The sequence below is a fragment of the Abramis brama genome, assembly GCF_963993115.1.
Source record: "Abramis brama genome assembly, chromosome: 16".
NCBI classification, from domain to species: Eukaryota; Metazoa; Chordata; class Actinopteri; order Cypriniformes; family Leuciscidae; genus Abramis; species Abramis brama.
Genome location: NC_139978.1, coordinates 20,362,488 through 20,384,739, shown reverse-complemented (window position 1 = coordinate 20,384,739; position 22,252 = coordinate 20,362,488). Strand labels below are relative to the sequence as shown.

At 36.7% G+C, this 22,252-nt stretch overlaps 2 protein-coding genes across 2 annotated transcripts in view; both read left to right on the top strand.

Moving 5' to 3' along the window:
- Positions 1-1,129: 1,129 nt before the first annotated feature.
- On the top strand, positions 1,130-2,532 carry foxd5 (forkhead box D5). The gene has a single exon (XM_084138673.1). It carries the CDS (start codon positions 1,410-1,412, stop codon positions 2,370-2,372), a length of 963 nt encoding a protein of 320 aa, XP_083994799.1. The 5' UTR covers positions 1,130-1,409; the 3' UTR covers positions 2,373-2,532.
- A 2,091-nt stretch (positions 2,533-4,623) lies between these two features.
- Positions 4,624-22,252, top strand: part of pgm5 (phosphoglucomutase 5) — a 24,790-nt gene continuing 7,161 nt past the window's right edge. The window contains exons 1-9 of the mRNA XM_084087824.1: positions 4,624-5,250; positions 7,823-7,985; positions 8,796-8,942; positions 9,047-9,172; positions 9,261-9,451; positions 10,398-10,552; positions 16,502-16,617; positions 20,382-20,517; positions 20,900-21,083. Of these exons, the coding sequence (XP_083943950.1) occupies positions 4,993-5,250; positions 7,823-7,985; positions 8,796-8,942; positions 9,047-9,172; positions 9,261-9,451; positions 10,398-10,552; positions 16,502-16,617; positions 20,382-20,517; positions 20,900-21,083 (1,476 nt within the window). The 5' untranslated portion in view covers positions 4,624-4,992. The remainder of the gene's footprint in view (positions 5,251-7,822; positions 7,986-8,795; positions 8,943-9,046; positions 9,173-9,260; positions 9,452-10,397; positions 10,553-16,501; positions 16,618-20,381; positions 20,518-20,899; positions 21,084-22,252) is intronic.

Here is a 22,252-nt window from a genome sequence, read left to right as displayed (position 1 = left end):
AAGTGGACGGTGGGCTCCAACCCTTTCATTTGCAATTGAGATGACTGTGAACAGTTTTAACACATATCCGCGCACAAGAAGGTTTGCTTTGAGGATTGCTGCGCTCATTCATGCCCTCCAATAAAACTCGCTCCTGGCCTGTAGCCTAAAGCTGCGCCGTTTCCTTTTTGATTCTGATGTTGATAGGCTCGTTTACCGGCATTCTTCTTTCAATGCGGGGAGCCGGGCCATGGCCATTTTCATGGTCACACCACCTGCGGGTATCTTGAGGTGACAAACCAAACGAAACCCAGGGGGTATCGGGGAAAAATCAGTCTTTTAAACCGGTAGTTAGGCGTGGTGTGAAAAATCACCCTCACACATCCCAGCTCCCACTGCGCAAACTTGCTTCTGAATTGGAGAAGAATCCAAAAACATCGAATAACGTGTGTGTGCTGACGTAGTAAAGGTTTCAATGACGTGACGCTCTTTTTTTGGTTCGGATTTAAAACGCAATTGATAAAAAACTTTTAAATCACGATTTGTGTAATAATATTATTTCATTAGTTGAATTACAATTCGTGTTGATAGGCTACTTTTGTTTGATGTTTGAAATGGCGCAAGAGCAATGCCAATTTGGTTCTCAAATTAAGCTTATCATATAGCCTAAGACAATGCATTAAAATAAGGATTTTTTGTTTTAAGCATTGTTAAAGTTTAAAAACGAAGTCATTGTGGCATAACTATAAGAAAAGCATTTTGTGCATGTAACCGGGAATCTATAAAATGAGGCTCAAAACTTAAAAACCTTAAGGCCAAACAACGTCAAAAATAGGATATTAAAATAATACACTAATATTAAAATATATATTGCATGTATGTTTGAAAATAATTGTTATTTTCAATTTGTATTGTTTATTTTTTACACGTGACTTTTAAAAAAATATAGCCTATAAGCGTTTGTTTCTTTCCATATGTGTTGGCATATGCGTTTTAAAGATCCATTATTTGTTAGTGCATTTAATAGGCCTAATCGATTTAATATTTCAATACTTAAGTATAAATATTTTAATATTAAGGATAAAAATGTATTGAAAAAAAAAAAAAGGTTTTCCTATAAAAGTAGGCTGATTAATAATATTGGCACTTTTCTTGCTGTAGCCAACAGTATCAGTACAGATGCTCTAATTGGATGTTTAGGATCCACATCTCATATGCGAATTGTTTAAACAGGTCAAAGCCCCCCACACCTGCCTGCCTGTCCTGAATCCCTGCGGTGACACTCCACTCCTATTGGTCTGACCCTCGGCGGACCAAAGGCAGAATGCGTGTGGCCTCTCATAAATAGCCCTCATTTCTTTGAGTCCTGCAATCCGACCACAACCTTCACCAACCACGAGTCACGTCCAGCACATTTGGGGTCTCCAACAATGACCCTTACCCAGGATTACGAAGAAGTGCCGTGTACCCCCGTCTCGTTTGAAGACGATGAAATAAACATCGTTGGAGGAGACCACAGTGATAGCGACCGAGAGTATTTCATCATGCCTTGCAGGGACCCCGATCACTCAGGGTCCGAGTCTTCAGGAGAGAGCGAGAGCAGCTTCTCCACCGCGTCCGCTCCAAAGCAAACCTCCTCCGTCAAGCCTCCGTATTCCTACATCGCCCTCATAACCATGGCCATCCTCCAGAGCCCGATGAAGAAGCTCACCCTCAGCGGCATCTGCGACTTCATCAGCAACAAGTTTCCCTACTACAAGGAGAAGTTCCCAGCGTGGCAGAACTCCATCAGACACAACTTATCACTCAACGACTGCTTCATCAAGATCCCGCGAGAACCTGGAAACCCGGGGAAAGGGAACTACTGGTCCCTGGACCCTGCGTCTGAGGACATGTTTGACAACGGCAGCTTTCTGCGCAGAAGAAAAAGATTCAAGAGGAACCAACCCGAGTTCACCAAAGACAACCTGGTGCTCTACCACCACCCAACGTTAAGTTATCGAGCATATGGGCGACCTTACTGCGTTTCTGGGCCGGTGCCAGCCCAGGCTAATCCTATTGGATATTTGCCAGTGCCGGATGGCATCATGGTGCCCCCTCCATATTTCCAGTATCAGACTCTCAATATTAAGGTCCACGAAGCTCCAGAAATCCAGCAAAGGCCCGAGCCCAAGACCCAGAAGTGTTCGTTCAGCATTGACAGCATCATGGCTAAATCAACGGCGTGTCCTCACAAAAACTCTCCTCATCATCTCACACCTGACTACAGTTATGCTTTTCCCAGGCCAACATCATGTGTGACTCCAAGTTTGGTACCTGTGCCACCAAGGACCCCTCTGCTCAAGACTGTTCCTTTCACAGAAACTCTGCGGATGGTGTATCCTCACTGTTGAACTGCCTGGGGGAAAAGAACTCTTGTCATTTTAAATAGGCTTGTAACATAAGATATTTCTGTCATTGCTCTTATGATAGTTTTAATGTAAATAAATAAATAAATAAATGGTAATATATTTGCTAGTCCTGGAAAGTGGATGTATTAAAATGCCTGTTTAAATAAATCATCATTGTCACATTTCAATGTTGTGTTCTCATTATTCGTAGTTCTTCGGTTGCAACGATCTCGTCAAAGTTTTCAGAGTTAAATGAAATAGCCTAGTAAGTTTTGCTCAGTCAATTAGCCTACTTTGCCTGGTTTTTTTTTTTTTTTTTTTTTTTTCGCTTTTGGGAAAAGTTGTGAACGTTGAGTTGGGTAATGTAGCCTATAGGCTAAAGAACTGCATGAATGAATGCGCGTTCAATACTCGTGTTACAGCGTGCATAAAGTGCATAATAGCCTAGATTTCCCTGTCAATGCTTGCAAGACATTTTCTATCATTATGTCCACTAGATGGAGACTGAAGCTCGTGAAATCAGTCGCACTCAACGCATTGATTTCACAAGCATTCCCCTGTTGAGACGGATGTGCTTGATCGATTATTTCGATTGAAGTTTGGACACATTTGATTACTATTTTTAATGTGTTTGAAAGAAGTCTCTTGTGCTCAACAAGCCTGCATTTATTTGGTAAAAAAAACAGTAATATGTGAAATATTATCACAATTTAAAATAATGGTTTTATGTTTTACTATAGCCTACTTTGAAATATAATTTATTTCTGTGATGCAAATCTGAATTTTCATCAGCTATTACTCCAGTCTTCAGTATCACATGATTCTTCAGAAATCATTCTAATATGCTGATTTGGTGCTCATTTATCAATGTTGGAAACAGTTGCGCTGCTTAATATTCTTTGGAACCTGTAATAATTTCTCAGGGTTCATTGATGAATAAAAACTTTTTGAAAACAGCATTTATTCAAAATCGAAATCTTTTCTAACAGTATAAATCTTAACTATCACTTTTTATAAAATTTGCTGAATAAAAATATAAAGTTCTTTCAAAAAAAGAAAGAAAAAAATGTAGGCCTACTGACCCCAAACTTTTGAACGGTATAGTGTAGGCTATATTGTTACAAAATATTTATATTTTAAATAAACGCTGTTCTTTTTATTCATCAAATAATTCTGAAAAAAGTTTCACAGGTTTTAAAAAAAACAAAAACAATGTTTCCAACATTGATAATAAATCAGCATATTAGAATGATTTCTGAAGGATTATGTTATACTGAAGACTGGAGTAGCCTAATGGCTTCTGAAAATTCTGAAAATAGAAAACCATTATTTTAAATTGTAATAATATTTCACAATATTTCAGTTTTTTCTGCTTTTTTTATCAAATAAATGCAGACTTGTTGAGCATATGAGTCTTCTTTCAGAAACATTAAAAATAGGCCTAATGTTTCCAAACTTATGACCGGTACTGTAGTTATCACTTTGTCTATTGGCCTAATGCATTTTCAGCTCAAACTAACAGTTGTCACACTTTTCACTTCATATATTTATCACGGTGGGTTTATTTTGAATTTCTGCGTGAATAGGCCTTCATGCCTAACTATTATGAAACAAAATATGAACGCAAAAGGTAGAACACAAAATATCAAACCATTGTTTTGGCCAACAACAAAAAATGTAATTAAATATGAAACACGTGTGACAACATGCCCCAACCTGACTTTTATGGAAAATATCCATGTAGGCTCTCCCCAGAACACATTTCAAACCTTTAAAATGCTTAACTAGTTGACTGTTGTTTGAATGTATTTCAGTGGAGCTGCGAAATATGATACAGAAGTTTAGTCTGAAGTCTACAGATTTCACAAAATTATTATTATTATTATTATTTATTAGATGTTTGAAACGCATTGCTATAAAAAACATAACTGGACTTTTGCCTCAAACATTTAGGCCTGAGAAACAGCTCTTGTGCCAACTAGCCCCGCTCGATCTCCCTTATCTGTTTTTTGGCATTGGAAACTTTGGTCAGTTTATTATTTCTCTCTCATTCCTTTCTGTCTTCGTGTTTAATGTTATTACATTTTATGAATGTTATGACATTTCTGCATTTGATCCGGTGTGCGTCAGGTGAGAACTTTCTGTCCACCTTCTAGTGGATCCAGTGCGCCACGGACAGTAGAAGCGTCCGATTACACAGCAGCACACTGTCACTATTCGCTCCCCCACACATCATAGGCTATTTTTGGCCACTGCGTTAGCTCATTATATAGAGTTTTCTTCTACCCTCCCTGCCTTTTGGCAAACAAACGTGCGCGTGACAGTTCGGGAGAAGAGTGTCGGTGAGCGTAAGACCTTATCTTGGAATCTTTCTTTACCCTTTCACCCATTTATTCTGTGTTTTGTGCCACTATACCACGGTTTGTCCCGGTGCGATGAGAAGACAGCTGCTGTACACCAGTTTTCCAAAGAAGCGTCACGGGACGCGTCTCAAATAATCCACTGCGACTGAAGCGCCCTGCTCGCTGCCTCCGTGAACTTCTTCTGTTGCTTTTGACGATATTTAGAACATTGTTTCACACCTCATTACATTTTTACGGTCCTCAAAGCGTTGCAGAAGATCATGGAGACTAACCCTATACCCATTTTGACTATCCAAACGACCCCCTTCGACGACCAGAGACCAGGGACAAATGGATTGAGAAAGAAGACAGCTGTTTTCGAAAGTAAAAAGAACTATCTTCAAAATTACATCCAAAGTGTGCTGTCCTCCATCGACTTGAGGGACCGTCAGGGATGCACCATGGTGGTGGGCAGCGATGGAAGATACTTCAGCCGGGCTGCAACTGAAGTCATCGTTCAAATGGCAGCTGCCAACGGGGTAAGGTGATGGTGTCTATACTTTTTCAAAGTCAAATAAAAATCTCACGCCTATTTTTCTAGTTCACTATTTTAACATTTTAAAATTATATTTATTTATTGTCAAGTCTAAAAATGCATAATTTATTTATTATTTCCCACTAAACTTGATAGATATTATAGTAGGCCTATATAATTCAAAGTGCATTTATTAATTTATAAATATAATTAGATTAGGCTAGTCTATATAATAAAAATGCATTGTTTATTTATTTATGTTTTCTGATCTATATCATCAAAAAGGTAACATCAGTTAATTAAAGCTTACTCATTTATTTGTTTATTTATTTATAAATGTTATAGATGTTCTAGTCTATAATAAAAATGCAATGCATTGTTTTATTTATTTATTATTTATTAGGTTGTCTGACTTATATTGACTTATCATCAAAAAGTAACATCAGTTAGATTAATATTTATTTATCTATTTATTGATATTCTATAATAATGTTTTTCTGATCTATATTATCAAAAAGATAACATCAGTTAGATTAACGCCAATTTATTTATTTATTGATAAATATACATTTTCTAGTCTATATAATAAAATGCATTGCTTTTTTGTTTATTTCTTAATAAACTTTATAGATTTTGTAGTCTATCTAATAAAATATTGTTTATTTAATAGGTTTTCTGATCTATATCATCAAAAAGGTATCAGTTAGATTAATGAAAGCCCATGTATTTATTTATTTATTTATTTATTTATAGATTCTCTGATTTATATAATCAAAATTAATTGACTCGTTTATTTACCAATTGGTAATCATTATTATCTTTGTTGTTATATTTGATTATGATAATTTCAAGTGTCTTGTTTAGTGTTCAATTTGTTGCATGTCTGTTGGACATGTTGATTCAGTATAACATGACATGGATTTAAACTTTTGGTATCCCAAACTGAGATGCACGTTTTGTTGGAAAACCCTGAAAAGCAACAAACTGAGTATGAAAGAAAGTTTTAGAGTTAAATCTCTTTCCTGGCCTGGCCAAATGTATCCTGTCTTTATCTGTTATGCCATCCCTCCCCTGCACACTCTTCCTGGAGAGCCGCTGTTTCCCTTGTTTTGACCTCATGTTCATGTCAACTGCAGGGAAACCCCGAACATATGGCCACGAGCCAAGATGCTTCATCAACTTTGTTCATCAACCTTTATGGCATATTTTATTGTGCTTTAATGAAGATGTAAAGTTTAGTTCAGTCGGAGCATAAAGCCTGAAGTCACTGTTTTGATGCTCTAAATACTGTTATTCCATTTATATTATACAATACAGCCATAAATCCTCCCTCCTCTCTTTCTTTGTATCAGTGACATTCTTCCATACAAACTTGGTAGCTCTCAGAGACATGATATATAGACACTGTGTATCCAGAAGCAGCACCTTATATGGATAAGCTGTTCAAAGAGTGCTGGGAATACAGTTCACACTCACTGAGCTTCAACTAAGAGATGCATGTAAAAGCAACGGGATAAGCAAAGCATCAGTGAGGTATTTAATTAGCATATTACCACAAAAAAAAGACTAGAGTCAGTGCACTTGCTCATCATTATAAATACTTGAGTGAGAGATGCCAAATACCTCACTATTAATAGAAAGTGGCTGATCTTGTAAAGCTTAATGAGTCACAAAGTTGCTGAGATGTCTGGGCTGCTGTCTTGTGAGCTAGAAAGACTGAAACAAGCAGTATCTGTCAATATTTAGAGCGATTGACAAATGAGGTTGCAATTTATGGAAGCTAGGATTGTATGTCAGGTCTACTTTGAATGATTAGGTATTGTTAGCCTGTATTGCAAGTAAAGAAGCCTGTACACGTCTGTTTAGTTTTGTCACTGAGTCAGCTCGTCAATCCCACAGGAATGAGCTACCAGACAGATGTAGTTGTTGACCTGGTATGCAGTAGTAGCCATGACTGGCGCCTCGGAAGGGTGCAGGTTTAAAGCCCACCACATAATGTTATGATGACCCCTGGTGAAGGTCTGGAATTGAGCAAAGAGGCTATTCAGGATCTAAAGTGCACGTTTACATTTGTCATTTCAAAAACGAATGGCTTTCGTTCTTTTGTGAAACACAAAAGAAGTTATTTAAAAAAATGTACAATTAAAGTCATTGGAGTCCAAAACAACATTGGACTTTCAATGTATGAAAAAAAGTTTTACATTTACTCATATTCAAATCATCTTTCCTCAATTAACCTAAAATAACATTTACTTATTTTGTCATATACGTTGTTTTTATAATCTACAGGGGGAAAAATGCAAAAAATGTACTTTTAGATGTACAACAGCTTGTTATAAGGGTATATTACCACTCCAAGCTACTAATATGCACATTTTAGGGCCAGTATCTAAAGTATAAATACTCACTTTTACATTTTTACACTTGACTCTCTTTCTTCTGTAAACCCAAAAGAAAAAAAAGAAAAAAAAAATTGTTTTTTCCTACAGTGAGAGTCCAAACCAACATTGGACTCCATTGACTTTCAAAGCATGATAAAAACCTTGACACCACTGAAACCAAAACTTCAATTTCAGATAGGACGTCTAGTCATTGGACACAACGGGATCCTGTCCACCCCAGCAGTCTCCTGCATCATCAGGAAGATAAAAGCCAGCGGTGGGATCATTCTCACTGCAAGCCACAGTCCAGGAGGCCCAGGAGGAGACTTTGGGGTTAAATTCAGTGTCGCTAATGGAGGTGAGAACATTACAAAGCATACTGAAACATCCTGCATAAGAGCACCTTCAGAATGATAATGATACTTTCAATATGTAATATTATAATATCAGCCTAAGGGAATCGCTGGGCCAATAATGTCATGACATCAGCTTAACGTTACCCTTTTCTAAGCTGTCATGAACAACTATTTACAGAAAACACAGTAAAATATCTTCTATGGACATGTATTGTAATATCTATATCTATATATATTTTTTTTTTTAGCATGCATATTACTGACTACTGCATATTACCGTTCAAAAGTTGGGGTCTATACGATTTTTTTATGTTTTTGCAAGAAGTCTCTTATGCTCACCAAGGCTGCATTTAATCAAAAATACAGTAAAAAGTGTAATATTGTAAAATATTATTAGAAATTGTTTTATATTTGAATATTGTTTAAAATGTAATTTATTCCTGTGATGGCAAAGTTGAATTTTCAGCATCGTTGCTCCAGTATTCAGTGTCACATTCTCCAAAAATCATTCTAATATGCTGATTTGGTGCTCAAGAAACATGTTTTATTATTATCAATGTTGAAAACAGTTGTGCTGCTTAATATTTTTGTGGGAAATGATTTTTTTAGAGGATTATTTGATTAATCGGAAGCTCAAAAGAGCACCATTTATTTGAAATGCAATGTTCTTATAACAATGTGATGGTCATTCTGTATGTTTTCTAGATAGATAGATAGATAGATAGATAGATAGATTCTCATTCAACTTGTTGTTGTTATTTTTTAATATTTGAGATGTTTTGTTGAAATCTGCCACTGTTTCTTGTTCCCAGGGCCTTCTCCAGACACAGTGATGGAGAGGATCCATCAGGTCAGCCGCACACTAGAGGAGTACGCCATCTGCCCTGACCTCCACATCGACCTGTCCCGCCTTGGCCGTCAAGACTTTGACCTCGAGAACAAGTTCAAGCCCTTCAGAGGTGAGCGGTATAAACTTACTCTAGTGTTTTCATTTACTTTTACCACAAACTTCAGGTTTACACTGATGTACTGAACATAAACATGTTCTTTCTCTGTTTTCCAGTTGAGATTGTGGATTCAGTCGAGATCTATCTAAACATGCTGCGGGGAATTTTTGACTTTGGTGCCATCAAGAGCTTGCTGACGGGTCCAAACCAGCTGAAGATACGAATAGATGCAATGAATGGAGGTGAACTCTTGTGGACAGTTGCAAATACCTATATGCAGATTTACATCTGTATGTACTGTAGAGTCAATCTTCATGTCATCTGTTTCAGTTATGGGACCATATGTCCGAAAAATCCTATGCGATGAGCTCGGGGCTCCAGCCAATTCTGCTGTTAACTGTGTCCCTCTGGAGGACTTTGGAGGCCAACACCCAAACCCTAACCCTGCTTTCGCTGCATCTCTGGTGGACTCTATGAAGGGGGGAGAGTTTGGCTTTGGCGCTGCTTTTGATGCAGATGGGGTGCTTATCTCTTATCATCTGACAATCATTTACAAATCACTTACACAAACAGAAAAAATATGTAAAAACGTCATATGAATAATAATCAAGAAAAGAGCAAAAGAATCAAGGCTGTCGAACTAAATTATTCCTGGATTATATCCTGCATCTTTATCAGGGTCTTGTTTTGATTGCAGTTCTTTATTAATATCTAACTGTTTTTATTTTTTTATTTAACGATTTCTAAATATTGCAAACAAGTGAGAAACAGGAAATGCTATTCATACTATTGAGAAAAATGCTTATACACTACTGTTCAAAAGATTGGGGTTGTTAAGAATTATTTAATGTTTTTGAAAGAAGTCTCTTATGCTCACCAAGGCTGCATTTATTTATTTGGTGCTCAATAAACATTTCTAATTATTATTAATGTTGAAAAAAGGTGTAATGTTAATATTTTTGTCGAAACTAGTGCTGTCAAATTAATTAATCGCAATAAAAAAGTTTTTGTTTACATAATATATGTGTGTATACACATTTGTTTAAAATATTATGTAAACAAAAACTTTGATGTTAGATGCAATTAATCGCGATTATCTCATTATTCTTTGATAAATAGAAAGTTCAAATGAACAGCATTTATTTGAAATATATATATTTTTTATTAACAATGTAAAAGTCTTTACTGTGAATTTTGATCGTTTTAATGCACCCTTGCTCAATAAAATAATTAATTTCTTTTAAACAAATCTTACTGTCCCCAAACTTATAAATGCTAGTGTATGTATTTCTCATCATTTTCAAATGATACAGCAGCTGGTTATTTAATACACCAGATCAGTGAACAAGAAATTAATATCAAGTAACCTATACATTTTAGATAAAAAAAATAAGATGATGCTTGTTCAATCAAATTGGGACAGAGCTAACTGTTGTATAATGTTGGCTATGTTTGTCTTATGTACAGGATCGTTACATGATTATGGGTCAAGATGGGTTCTTTGTGAGCCCGTCAGATTCACTGGCAGTGATGGCAGCAAACCTCTCCTGCATCCCTTACTTCAGTCAGAGAGGAATCAGAGGTTTTGCCCGCAGTATGCCAACCAGCATGGCCATCGACAGGTAAGAAAACCTTGCTAATTTACAGATTGTGAAAAAATGTTTTTATCAAAAAGCACACTCACAGAAATATAGGTGTTAAATGTTGCTGATAGGACTCGGACTCCTGTAACACCCAGACAGCAACATGTCGGCCCAGATCCGGCCCACATCTGGTACACTTGGATTCCGCCGGATCTGGAGAGACACTGTTGCTGTCTGGGATGCTCTCATATGATACCGCTGAAATGCCATGATTCACAGACATGCTGCAGACTATTGAAATTTAACAAGTTATCAGCAAAAGTTGCTCAAACCACTCTGTCTGATAGGAATGTACTACTAAACCTTCAAAAATTCAGCAAGACTGTTATGCAGAATCTTGAATATTAATTATGCACTTAAATATAAATTACAAACCGATTTGCTTGCACTTGTATTCGGTGAAACAAAGAAACTGGTTGGTTCTACTTAGTTTTAAAAGAATTTCCACACGGCTTGCCTCCATTTCTTTTCTTGACTTTCACATTTGTTTGTCAAATTAAGAGAGAGTGACATTATCCCTTAATATACTGCAGGAGTTCAGAGCTGTTTAAAGAAAAGCCAGTCAACTCTCAAAATAATTGATAAGCTGATGACCAGGGAGGAAATAATCCATCAGGATCTTTCCACTATCTCAGTTACTCTTCTTGTGCAAGTCACTAAATGGTAAAAGCATTAGTGATGGGGCCAGAGGTTACAGTGTGGAGACTCACTCCCTAAGAATAACAGTGTTAGCTCAACCCTGCGCGAGCTCCTGCAGACTAAAAATAATCATGCTAAAGACCTGTCTGCTTTGAGACAGGATCTTATGCTATGAGAAATGAATAGCAATTTCATGCATTTAAACGATATTGTTTAAATGTAAAGGCTTTTAATCAAATTTTCTTATCCTATTCCTATATTTGTAGCTTATTTTGTGAGTCTGTGGTGCTATCAATACATTTCCCAGTCTGATACAGCAACAGCTCCATCAATTGTGTCAGTTGGGGGCGGAGTTACCTGTTTTGCTGACCAATGGGGAACAGGGAGTGTTCAGAAAACCTGCCTGAATACAATTCTTAATTTTTTCACTTCTGTTTGACATTTAACATACACACTTCAGTTTCAAATTTCAAAAACCTAAACCATCTTTACTCGTCCACTTCTCTTCTATGAATTAAGTTTGCAACTTTCGGCAATAACGTGCACCTGATTGAAATGAAATGGCCTTATTAAATGGATAGTTCGCTCAAAAATGACAATTCTGTCATCGTTTACTCACCCTTATGTCGTTCCAGACTTTCTTTATTCTTTGAAAGTCAAAATATATATTCTGAGAAATGTCTCAGCGTTTTTTTTCTTCTTCTTTTTTTTGTTCATACAATGGAATTCAATGGTAACCTATTACCAAAATTCTTCTAAATATATTCTGTTGAGTTTCACAGAAGAAAAAAAGACATTCGGGTTTGGAATGACATAAGGATGAGTAAATGATGACAGATTTTTATTTCTGGGTGAACTATCACTGTAATGCTGGCAGTCAGTGCTACCCAATCAGTCATTAAAAACAGCCAGAAAGTGCTTATTGTGTCATAACACTAGAATTAAGTGTGATTTCCTCCCATCAGTATTGTGTTTGTTCTGTGACTCATTGTTCACTTCCTGGAGGCTTTGCAAGGTTGATTCAATGTCAGTAACACACTGTCAATGAGACTTTAACTACTGGTGTGGCTAAGATAAAGAAAGAAAGGTTGAGTCTACATTTGGCATGAGTTTGTACCTTGTTATAAAGTATAGCCATAGCTAAGCAGAGTGTTATATTTTCCATTCTGTAAATGATAGTTAAGTAAGAATGGGTGCTCCCAGCCTAGAGACAGTTCTAGATTGTTTCCTTTCTCATTCTCTCTTACACTGAAGTCACCCTCCAAATTCGAGCTGTTACCTTCCAGGCTATAGGTGCGGTCACTTCATCTTACATTCACTTCCATTTGATCGCATGTGAGCGTGGCAGCATGGAAACGGTAGGATATTTGTAATAGTTTTGTTTTTGCTGCATATTAAAGTTCAAGTTTGGTGCACCTGGTCCCAGATAAGTGGTGGATAATTGATGGATGGATGGATGGATGGATGATCTGCAAATTTGTATGGCAAAAATATTCTGACCAATAATGGAGTAGTCTCTGACTTTTTGGCTCAATAAAAAGAATACATATACTTTAAAGCTGAGTTTTCGTCTTTATACCGACATCTAATTTTATGGATGTAGCATCACGGAAAAAACTAATGTTTTCAGTTGCGATGTCATTGTAGAAATGTGACATGTTCTTGTAAAAATGTAAAAATCGTTTGAAAATTACAAACCAATCAGTAATATTTTTGTAATAAATATATAAATTATACTTGTAAACTGAATGTAAATATCAAATTAAATAAATAAAATGCATATATGTGACCCTGGATCACAAAACCAGTCACAAGTCGCACGGGTATATTTGTGGCAATAGCCAACAATACATTGTATGGGTCAAAATTATCGATTTTTCTTTTATGCCAAAAATCATTAGGATATTAAGTAAAGATCATGTTCCATGAAGATATTTTGTAAATTTCCTACCATATATATATATAAAATATATATTTTTGTGAGTGAATGCTGCACAATCGCAAACATAAATGGACAATTTTAAAGGCGATTTTCTCAATGTTTCGTTTTTTCTTGCAACCCTCAGATTCCAGATTTTCAAATAGTTGTATCTTGACCAAATATTGTCATATCCTAACAAACCATACATCAATGGAAAGCTTCTTTATTCAGCTTTCAGATGATATATAAATCCCAATTTTAAAAAATTGACCCATGTGACTGGTTTTGTGGTCCAGGGTCACATATTTGTATTATATTTAATTATAATTAATACATTTTATTTATTTTATTTTTATGTTGGAGCCAGTAAAAATGTTGGAAGGACAACTAGAAATGGCCTGATTGGCAAGCAGCAAAAAATATGCAATGTTCAGTTGAGCCCTGTTTTATTAGGCTACTGATTTGACTGGAGTCTTCATCTCTTCATCATTAACAACTGAGATAAACATACTTTTTAAATGTTCACACCATACATTTTAATTCACAACACCACCAGGAAAGAGAGTCAGGTCAGAAAATGAACTGACCTTATTTAGTTAGCTGTTGAAATCTACAATAATCAGGACATTTTTATATTGCGAGTCCTTAAAAGTCAGATTTTGTAGTTCTGGATCTGGTGATAGGGAATAACTGTATTCTCTTTTCATGAATCTGTATCATTCTGTCCAACTAATCTGAACTGTTTTTCTGAGGCATGCATGTCCCCTGGGGTGCGAGTTGTTGGAGCAAGGCGTCTCTGCTGCTGTAAACCTTTTTAGGCGACAAGTGAGCTCTCGGCTGTGGCTGTTTATACCATGGACCTCTCAGGAGTGTGTGTTTGTGAAGTGGCTGTGGAGATAATCTACTGGAGCATGTGTGTGCTGTAGGTCTGGTGTGTGATTGCAGCTCTTTATATGTGCGCATATGACTGTGTTTAAGGATGGAAGGATGGAAAGGAAACATCTGCCGTGTTCCCTATACACGTGGGAAGGGGAAGAGAGAATGTGTGCTATCAATTTGACCATGTACTGAGGATGAACTGCTGAAATATGGGGAAATTACACATGAGAAAATCCAGTCGAATTGTAACTGCAGTCCAGTGTGTTTGCTGTAACCATATTTTAAACCCATTTAATGATATAAATACATCTGTATATAACATCCTGGGACTTTTCACTGTTTGTATCACTCCGCTTCCCTGTGTTTGCGCATTCAGACAAGCTGTCAGTCTGTGCATTAGTGGTGGGAATTTTAAGTGAATCTTTCTGCAGGCAATCGTTAAATTAGTAGGTGGTGAAAAGGAATGAAATAAGCGGCTCTCTTTATAAGTCGTTGAATTATTCACTGAACTGATTTGTTCAACAACAGTGATTCATTCAGGAATAAAACGGGGGGGGGGGGGGGGGGGGGGGTATATTTGCTTATTCCCTTTTTGGCTCATTACATTTTTTTGCAATTCCATTTAGTAACGCTAGTGATGGAAAAATTACATACTTGATATAAAATTATATGAATCTTTGAACTGTAATATGCATAAACAGTTCATGATTTGTATAAGCTTAATCTTAATCTCAGTGTTTTTTAACTCTTTTGGTCATTGTCGTCTGTGTGTACTCACAAGATTAGACTTTATAAGGTGGTAAAGTCCTTAAACTATTTGTTCATATTGTAATAAAGCAATTTTAAAAGCAATTTTACTTTTAAAAATGTTTTAATATACCTTGGAGAATGTAAATGGAAATCATTTTAGTACAACCGGGGTAGTTTACCAGCTTAATTAGACTGCCTGTCAACTCATTGCTAAAATTATGCTAGTTGATAATTGAGTTTTATTGAGGTTAGGAACAGCTGCCGACTTTAAAACTCAGCTGAGCATGTTATTTTCCCTTTTTTTCATTCTTTTATAGACAGAATTGTTAAAAATCCAGTCACACCCTCATGAACACATATGCATGCAAAATATTTCCGATGCAAAGTTAGAGATAGCGCTGCTTGTGTTGGCCACAAATATGAGAATAAATCATTGAAAACAAGTCAACAGGTCAAAGATTCCAGTTTGCTGTCCGTGTGCCAGGCTTTCCATTCTACTCCATGTCCCTTGAGTCAATAACACTTGTTTTCCCATATTTAGTAATTCCACCCATGAGTAAACAGCTGCATCCCAGCTCTCCTCATTTACATCGGTTCCCTGTCATCTGTCCCTTCATCTGATGGGATCTCAGCAACTCATTACCCATAATGCCAGATTGCAGTGTCTGAAAATAGTTATGACTCTAGCCATTATCCAAGATCAACAAACAGAGAAGGAGACTTGTAACTGCGTTCCTCCTCTTGTTTTCTCGATCTATTTAATTTTCATAGTCATTACAGTTCCCAAATACCAAACTTGCTGTCTTAACAATAATGTAATATGACAATATTTGTTCAAATGTAGGCCTAAATTTTCAGTTTCTGTGACGGCTCACAGGAGTTTGACTGTATAAGCAAGTTAAACAGGTGTAGACTACACACCGATGATTAAAGTGCTGTTTGCTCCTCCAGGCACATGGCTGAATCTCAAAATAAATGTCAGCCAAAATGTCAGCATGGTTTCGTTCTGCTTTTTGCCTTATAAAGACACTGAATTGAGAAGACGAAATATGCAGTTTGATTAATGAATTAGTCCAAAGAACAGGTACTAAATGTACTACCAGTGAATTTGTAGAAATCTGAATGGCGATTACTTTGCTCATGAGTATATCAAATGATCATTACATCGACATCCATCTTCTTTCACAGTCTATCATTTACATGTATTGTTTTAAAATATATAATACTGTATTATTAGGTTTCCTAAAATATGATCCATGTGGTAATAAGACAAAATCTGCCTCTAAATTTTTTTTCACTTTTTAGAGTGTAAAGGCCCATTCTCACACAAAAAATAGTAGAGTCCAACGTTAATAATAAAGAGGAATAATATCTTTGGAATCACTTTCAGAACAATTATTTTCCAGCTGATGAATGATAGAAACATTGACAGAATCCAAATCAGAATCCATCTTGCTTTAAAGAGCTTGATCAATTAAAGTGGAAGATGACATAGCTTAAGTGCGCATGTCCGCTGGTGTGGACGCTAATATATTTATCGTAATACTTATCTTTATAGTTGACGTTCTTGGTGTGTACAGGCCTTTATATTGCAGTAATTGCACAATTTTAAAGATACTTTGATAAAGAAATTATGCTGTTAGCCAATGAGATACAATCCTTCTTTCAGATTTGATCTTGTCCAAATGAACTCTGAGTAGGATTGCACTGGAGTACTCATGCTTCCTGTTTGTTTGCAGGGTTGCTAAGGCCATGAAGGTGGCGCTTTATGAAACTCCCACAGGCTGGAGATTCTTTGGAAACCTGATGGATTCTGGGAGGTGTTCGTTCTGTGGAGAGGAGAGCTTCGGAGCAGGTGGGTGCCATCAGAGTCCGTGCACTTCTCTAAGAGCATATAAAAGCCCTTCTCCGGCTTTTAGAGTTGAAAAGTCATCATGAATGTTTTGTCATTATTTATTACTTGTTGTTCCAAACCCCTATAATGTTATTTTTCTGTCAAACATAAAAGAAAGCATGTTTAAAAAAATCATTTTATGTCATTGACATTTTTGGAGGGAGCTTTTTGTTTGGAAATGCTTTCTGACATTTTGACCACATCCAAAATGTAGATCTTTATCAGTGTTCCGCTATAAAAGGAAGACAGGCTTGTGAATCATCTGAAATAGTGAGAACGTGAGAGTGGTCTCTGCTGGCAAAAGCAAACTACTCCTCCTCTGCTTTTCTCACAAAAGAAGGAGGTAAAGGAGTGGAAGAAAAAGGGATTTACTGGATTGTAATGGTTTTAGTTCTCTAGTCCTCTCATGTCATATAACACGTCACACAACGCTTGAACAACCAGATGTGTTCCTGCTTAATAAAGGTGTTTCTTCAACGACAAGCACTTTTTTCATGTCACAGGGGTTTGATTTTATTAAAAGCAACAAAAAACTAACAGCTAACTTATAGCAACTAACTTTTTTTCCCTTTTTCTTATGTAAAGGTGACATTGAAACTGCATTTGGAAATGTTTTAACGTGCATGTATAATTCATATTCATATTTTTTACAAAACATCTACATGGTGTTCAAATGACTCATCTATAGATTATATTTTTTTCCCCTTAACAATTCATTCAGTCTTAAAATATGAAAATTTGCCATAAAAATATTTTTATTTTAAAACTTTTTTTGCTTCTTTTCAAATTGTTTTTATTTATAGATTGTAGTATTTTCAGAACCATATGTTCAGTATTCAAATATGAAAATTTGTCATACAAATATTTTGAAACAATGATTATTCAAACAGATCAAAAAAATGGTTTTCAATAGTTTTTATTTGTGGGTGCCAAGGAGATAGTGAAGAGCTTAAAATATGAGACATGATGTGTAAAGAAAAATGAAGGTAAATAAAATTACTCTTGGCCATTTAAAACAAAGGTCCAAAATCACAATTTCCACCACAGAATGTTATCAAAACATTTTTTATGGAAATTACATTTTTTTTGGTTCAGAAAAATAGCAAACATTTCAGTATGTATGTACTGTGCACAATTAATTCACCCAAAACTTAAGTCATTTACTCGCCCTCATATAATTTTAAACCCCTTGTTTTATGTTTCACAGTTTTTTTTAAATGTTTTTTTTATTTATTATTATTTAAGCACGTCTTTAATTCCACTAGGCCAAAACTGCCTTGTAGAAACTCCCATATGTGAAGGTGAGCCCCTGTCTGGTATTGAAGGTGAGCCCCTGTCTGTGTTTTGGTTGGCAGCTGAATGTGGAATAAGCAACTGGCGCTGAATAATGTTGCTGGGCAGACAGACGCTTGGCCCTGTGGGCGGCAGGGTCGATCTGTAAAGCCTCTGGGGTTTTACACCGCCAAGAAGACCTTGAGTGAGACACGAGGCATTGTCTGTAGGTGTCAAAAGAGCAGCCCGCTCATTATTCACCATGTTTTGACTTTGCTGCGGGATTGTAGTGCTGTCATGGGTCACTTGTCAGTTGAATTTTCACTAAACACTCTCTACTATGCTAGACATGCATCATTATATGGAGAGGCAGATATCTGGTACAAATTGAGTGTGTTTATGGAATATTGGCATTAAGCAAGTTTCCCTTTTGGCTGTGAACCAGGTCGTTTCTGCGTCAAGCTTATTGTTTTGTGAGCTGAAGGAAAGTTAACAGATAATAGTTGGACAAGCTGATAATGTTGAAATCTGCTTTTTGAAATGAACTTGATTGTGTTTTATTGATTTGAAGAGTCAAAACTAATTATACAACAATGTTACATTGGCTTACAAGCGTCTTTGGCTGTTGATGTGATATGCGGTAGGCCTGAGCATTTTTTAGTACTTCAGAATTAGTCACGCACAGAACAGCTGTCGGATACACTTCTTCTGACATTTGATTACATGAAATAAACCAGATCAAATAACAAAAGTCATAGAGAAGATGTCAAGCAGATGAAGAGTTGACCAGGGGAGTGAGGGCTTTCATTTTGTCATTATAATCTCTTGATTTAAATCAATCTCAGTGTAACCTCTCCGGTTCTACTCGCACTGTGACAAGCGGGATTCGAACCAGTGTTTGCAGCATGTGAGGCGGGTGCACTAACTGTCACATGTATGTTCTGTTTGGCTTTAGTTCTTGTCTCTGTGTTTTGGTTTGACCTAGGCTGTGTTGGAAATCACCCCCTATGCCCTTAAATAAGTCACTATTTGAAGGGACTGGCATTTGTAGTGGTGTCCGAAACCATAGTGGTTGTTATCGAGTGCACTCATACTCATTCAATCCCACAATGCACTGCAATTACGAATGTATAACCGATGTACACTCAACAGCTAGAGAATACCTATAATGCGTAATGCCAAATGAATTCCTGCAGCAGAATCATCCATCCATTTTCCAAACCGCTGGTCCAATGTGGGTCCAGCATAATATCATACAGGTATAAATTCCTTTTTAATTGATTATTAAATTGTTTAATTAAGGTTTATACATGCTAGTTTCCATAGTTGCCAACTGTGCAAAAACGACAGCCCTTCTGGAGTTGTGCCGAATTCTGACCTCTGCCTGATTATAACCCCCTAGTATAGCTAGGTTTAGGATTAGGTGTGGGGGTGTTGTTAGGATTAGGGGTGGGGTTAGAATTATGCAATTAGATACTGAATTCAACTAGGGGGGTACTAATTTGGTAGGGAGACGAAATTCAGCACAGCACCGGCATGTCCGAATTCACTCACTCATTTTTATTCACTCCTTCAGGTGGACTAGGGCTATACTTGTGGACTAATGTGGGGAATAGTGAATGAGGGTATAGGGGACGATTTAGAACACAGTTCTAGTTTTCTTTGATCAGTTTTCCTGCCACTTGTTTGTTACTATGGTTCCTGATTAGTCCTCACCTGTTCATTGTTCTGTTGATTGCCAACAATGTGTATTTAAGCCCTCAGTTTCTTCAGTCCTTTGTCTTGATGTTGATATTGTTATACTAGTGTGTTACTCCTTTTGTTTCCATTTCGTCTTGTCTTTTGGATTATATAACACAGCAAGTGTGACAGTAACAAGGACGGTAAAGACCACAGCCACTAGCGTCAGTCGCTAATGCGACTCTTGAGGACAGGGGAGTGAGGTTTACCTGCAGGAGTGACACTCACCCCCCTAAACCTCACTCCCATTTGGGTCACGGCACCAATGTAACCCCTCCAGTTCTACTCACACCGCTCCGAGTGGGAATCCAACTGGCGTTTCTTCCATGGGAAGCGGGTGCCCTAACAAGGAGGCTAAAAACCGCAGCCACTAATGTCAGTCTCTAGTGCGCCATACAAATATTAAGCAACTCTTTTCAACATTGATAATAATAATAATAATAATAATAAATGTTTCTTGAGCACCAAATCAGCATATTAGAATGATTTCTGAAGGATCATTTGACATTGAATACTGATGTGATTGTGACAGCTTCGAAATTCAGCTTTGCAGCACTGGGATTTATTACCTATTAAATATATTAAAATATGCAACAGTTATTTTAAATTGCAATAATATCTCACAAGATTACTGCATTTCTATCAAGTAAATGCAACCTTTTGAACGGTAGATGGAATATCAAAATATGTATCTCTTTATCTGTCTCTTTCAGGTTCAGACCACATCCGAGATAAAGACGGCCTGTGGTCAGTTCTGGTATGGTTGTCCATAATGGCAGTGCGTAACCTGGGAGTGGAGGGAATAGTGAGAGATCACTGGGCCAAAATGGGACGCAACTACTTCTGCAGGTGAGCTGAACCCAAATAAGCATCTTCCCAAGCGACAGTTCCTTCCCAAGCTTCATTTCTAACATCAATCTCCAGGTCTCTCGGGACATTTCAGGATATTTCTTTGTGTATACATACAGTACCCACCCGCTCAATGGCTTTTCCTTTGAGACTGAGTAGGCTAGTATCTCTTTATTGTGTGCCTGGATTGTTTTTCCCTTTCTCATACATGTTTCCCACATTCACCATATTTAGCTCTACTTGTAGATGTCATGTGAAAATCCTGGGAGCTCTCCAAATGGTCAAAACAAGTATTTATTACTGTAGGTATTATTAGGCAACATCTATCTTTTACATTGATGTACTATAGTGTTTGTTGGATTTATTTCTTTATATCTGCCAGGTTTGACTATGAAGGAGTGGACGGCAGGGCAGCGTATTACCTCATGAGAGATTTGGAGGCTGTTATCACTGATAAAGCTTTTACCACTCAGAAGTTTTCTGTGGGCAATAACGTCTACAGTGTGGAGAAGGCTGATAATTTTGAGTACATCGACCCAGTGGACGGCAGTGTGTCAAGGAAACAGGTCAGTTCAACACCTTGAGATAACATGAGAGATGGCCTGTCAAGTTAAAGTCACACTAAGCTTTGAGCTTTATTTACTTCCATTCATACACATGGAAGATAGGAATCACTTTATTTTATGTTGTTTATTTGGCAAAATACTGTGTTGCTAAATAGGTGTACAGTGCATTTTCAATGCGAGTTGAATGTATCTTTGAAAGACGTCTCATGCTTACCAAGGCTGCATTTATTTGATACAAATACTGGACAGTAAAAATAATTGTTTTCTATTTTAATATATTTTAAATGTAATTCATTCCTGTGATGCCAAAGCTGAATTTTCAGCATCATTACTCCAGTCTTCAGTGTCACATGATCCTTCAGAAATAATTTATAATATGCTGATTTGCTACTCAAGAAAAATGTCTTATTATTATCAATGTTGAAAACAGTTGTGCTTCTGAATATTTTGTGGAAACCGCAATACATTTTACAGGATTTTCTGATGGATAGAACGTTCAAAAGAACAACATTCATATAAAATAGAAATCTTTGTAACATTATAAATGTCTTTACTGTCAATTTTGATAAATTTCATGCATCATTGCTAAATAAAAGTAATAAGTATTAGTAAAAAATCTTTCCGACCCCAAACCTTTGAATGGAAATGTAAATTAAAAAGTAACACACACACACACACACACATTCTTGTACATCTATCTTTATGAGGACATTCATTGACACAATGCAATCTCTAGCCGCTTACCCTAACCTTACCCATCACAACTAAGTGCCTAACCCGAACCCTTTCCCTAAACCTACCCTTAACCTAATTATAACCTTATCCCTAAAACCAAGTCTTGACCCTCAAACAGGCCTTTAAAGGGGTCTCAGAAAGTGAGGACCGGCCAAAATGTCCTCACTTTACTCTCTTTGTCCTCACTCCAATGGTCTAAAACTCAAACTGGTCCTCACAAAGATAGTTGTACAAGTACACACACACACACAAATCTATGGTTTTAAATGTTGCAACTAAGTGAATTGACACATCACAACTTTATAATGTACGGTATGAGAAATGGATGTTAATTTTGAGATTTACATTTAACAGTGTTATTAAATTATGAATGTTTTTGCAAAATTAACTTTAAATTAGGATTTGATGATGGCTAAGTTAATCTAAATTAAAAA

Coding starts and splice junctions, on each gene's coding strand:
- foxd5 (XM_084138673.1), top strand. CDS start 1,410: ATGACCCTTACCCAGGATTACGAAGAAGTGCCGTGTACCCCCGTCTCG.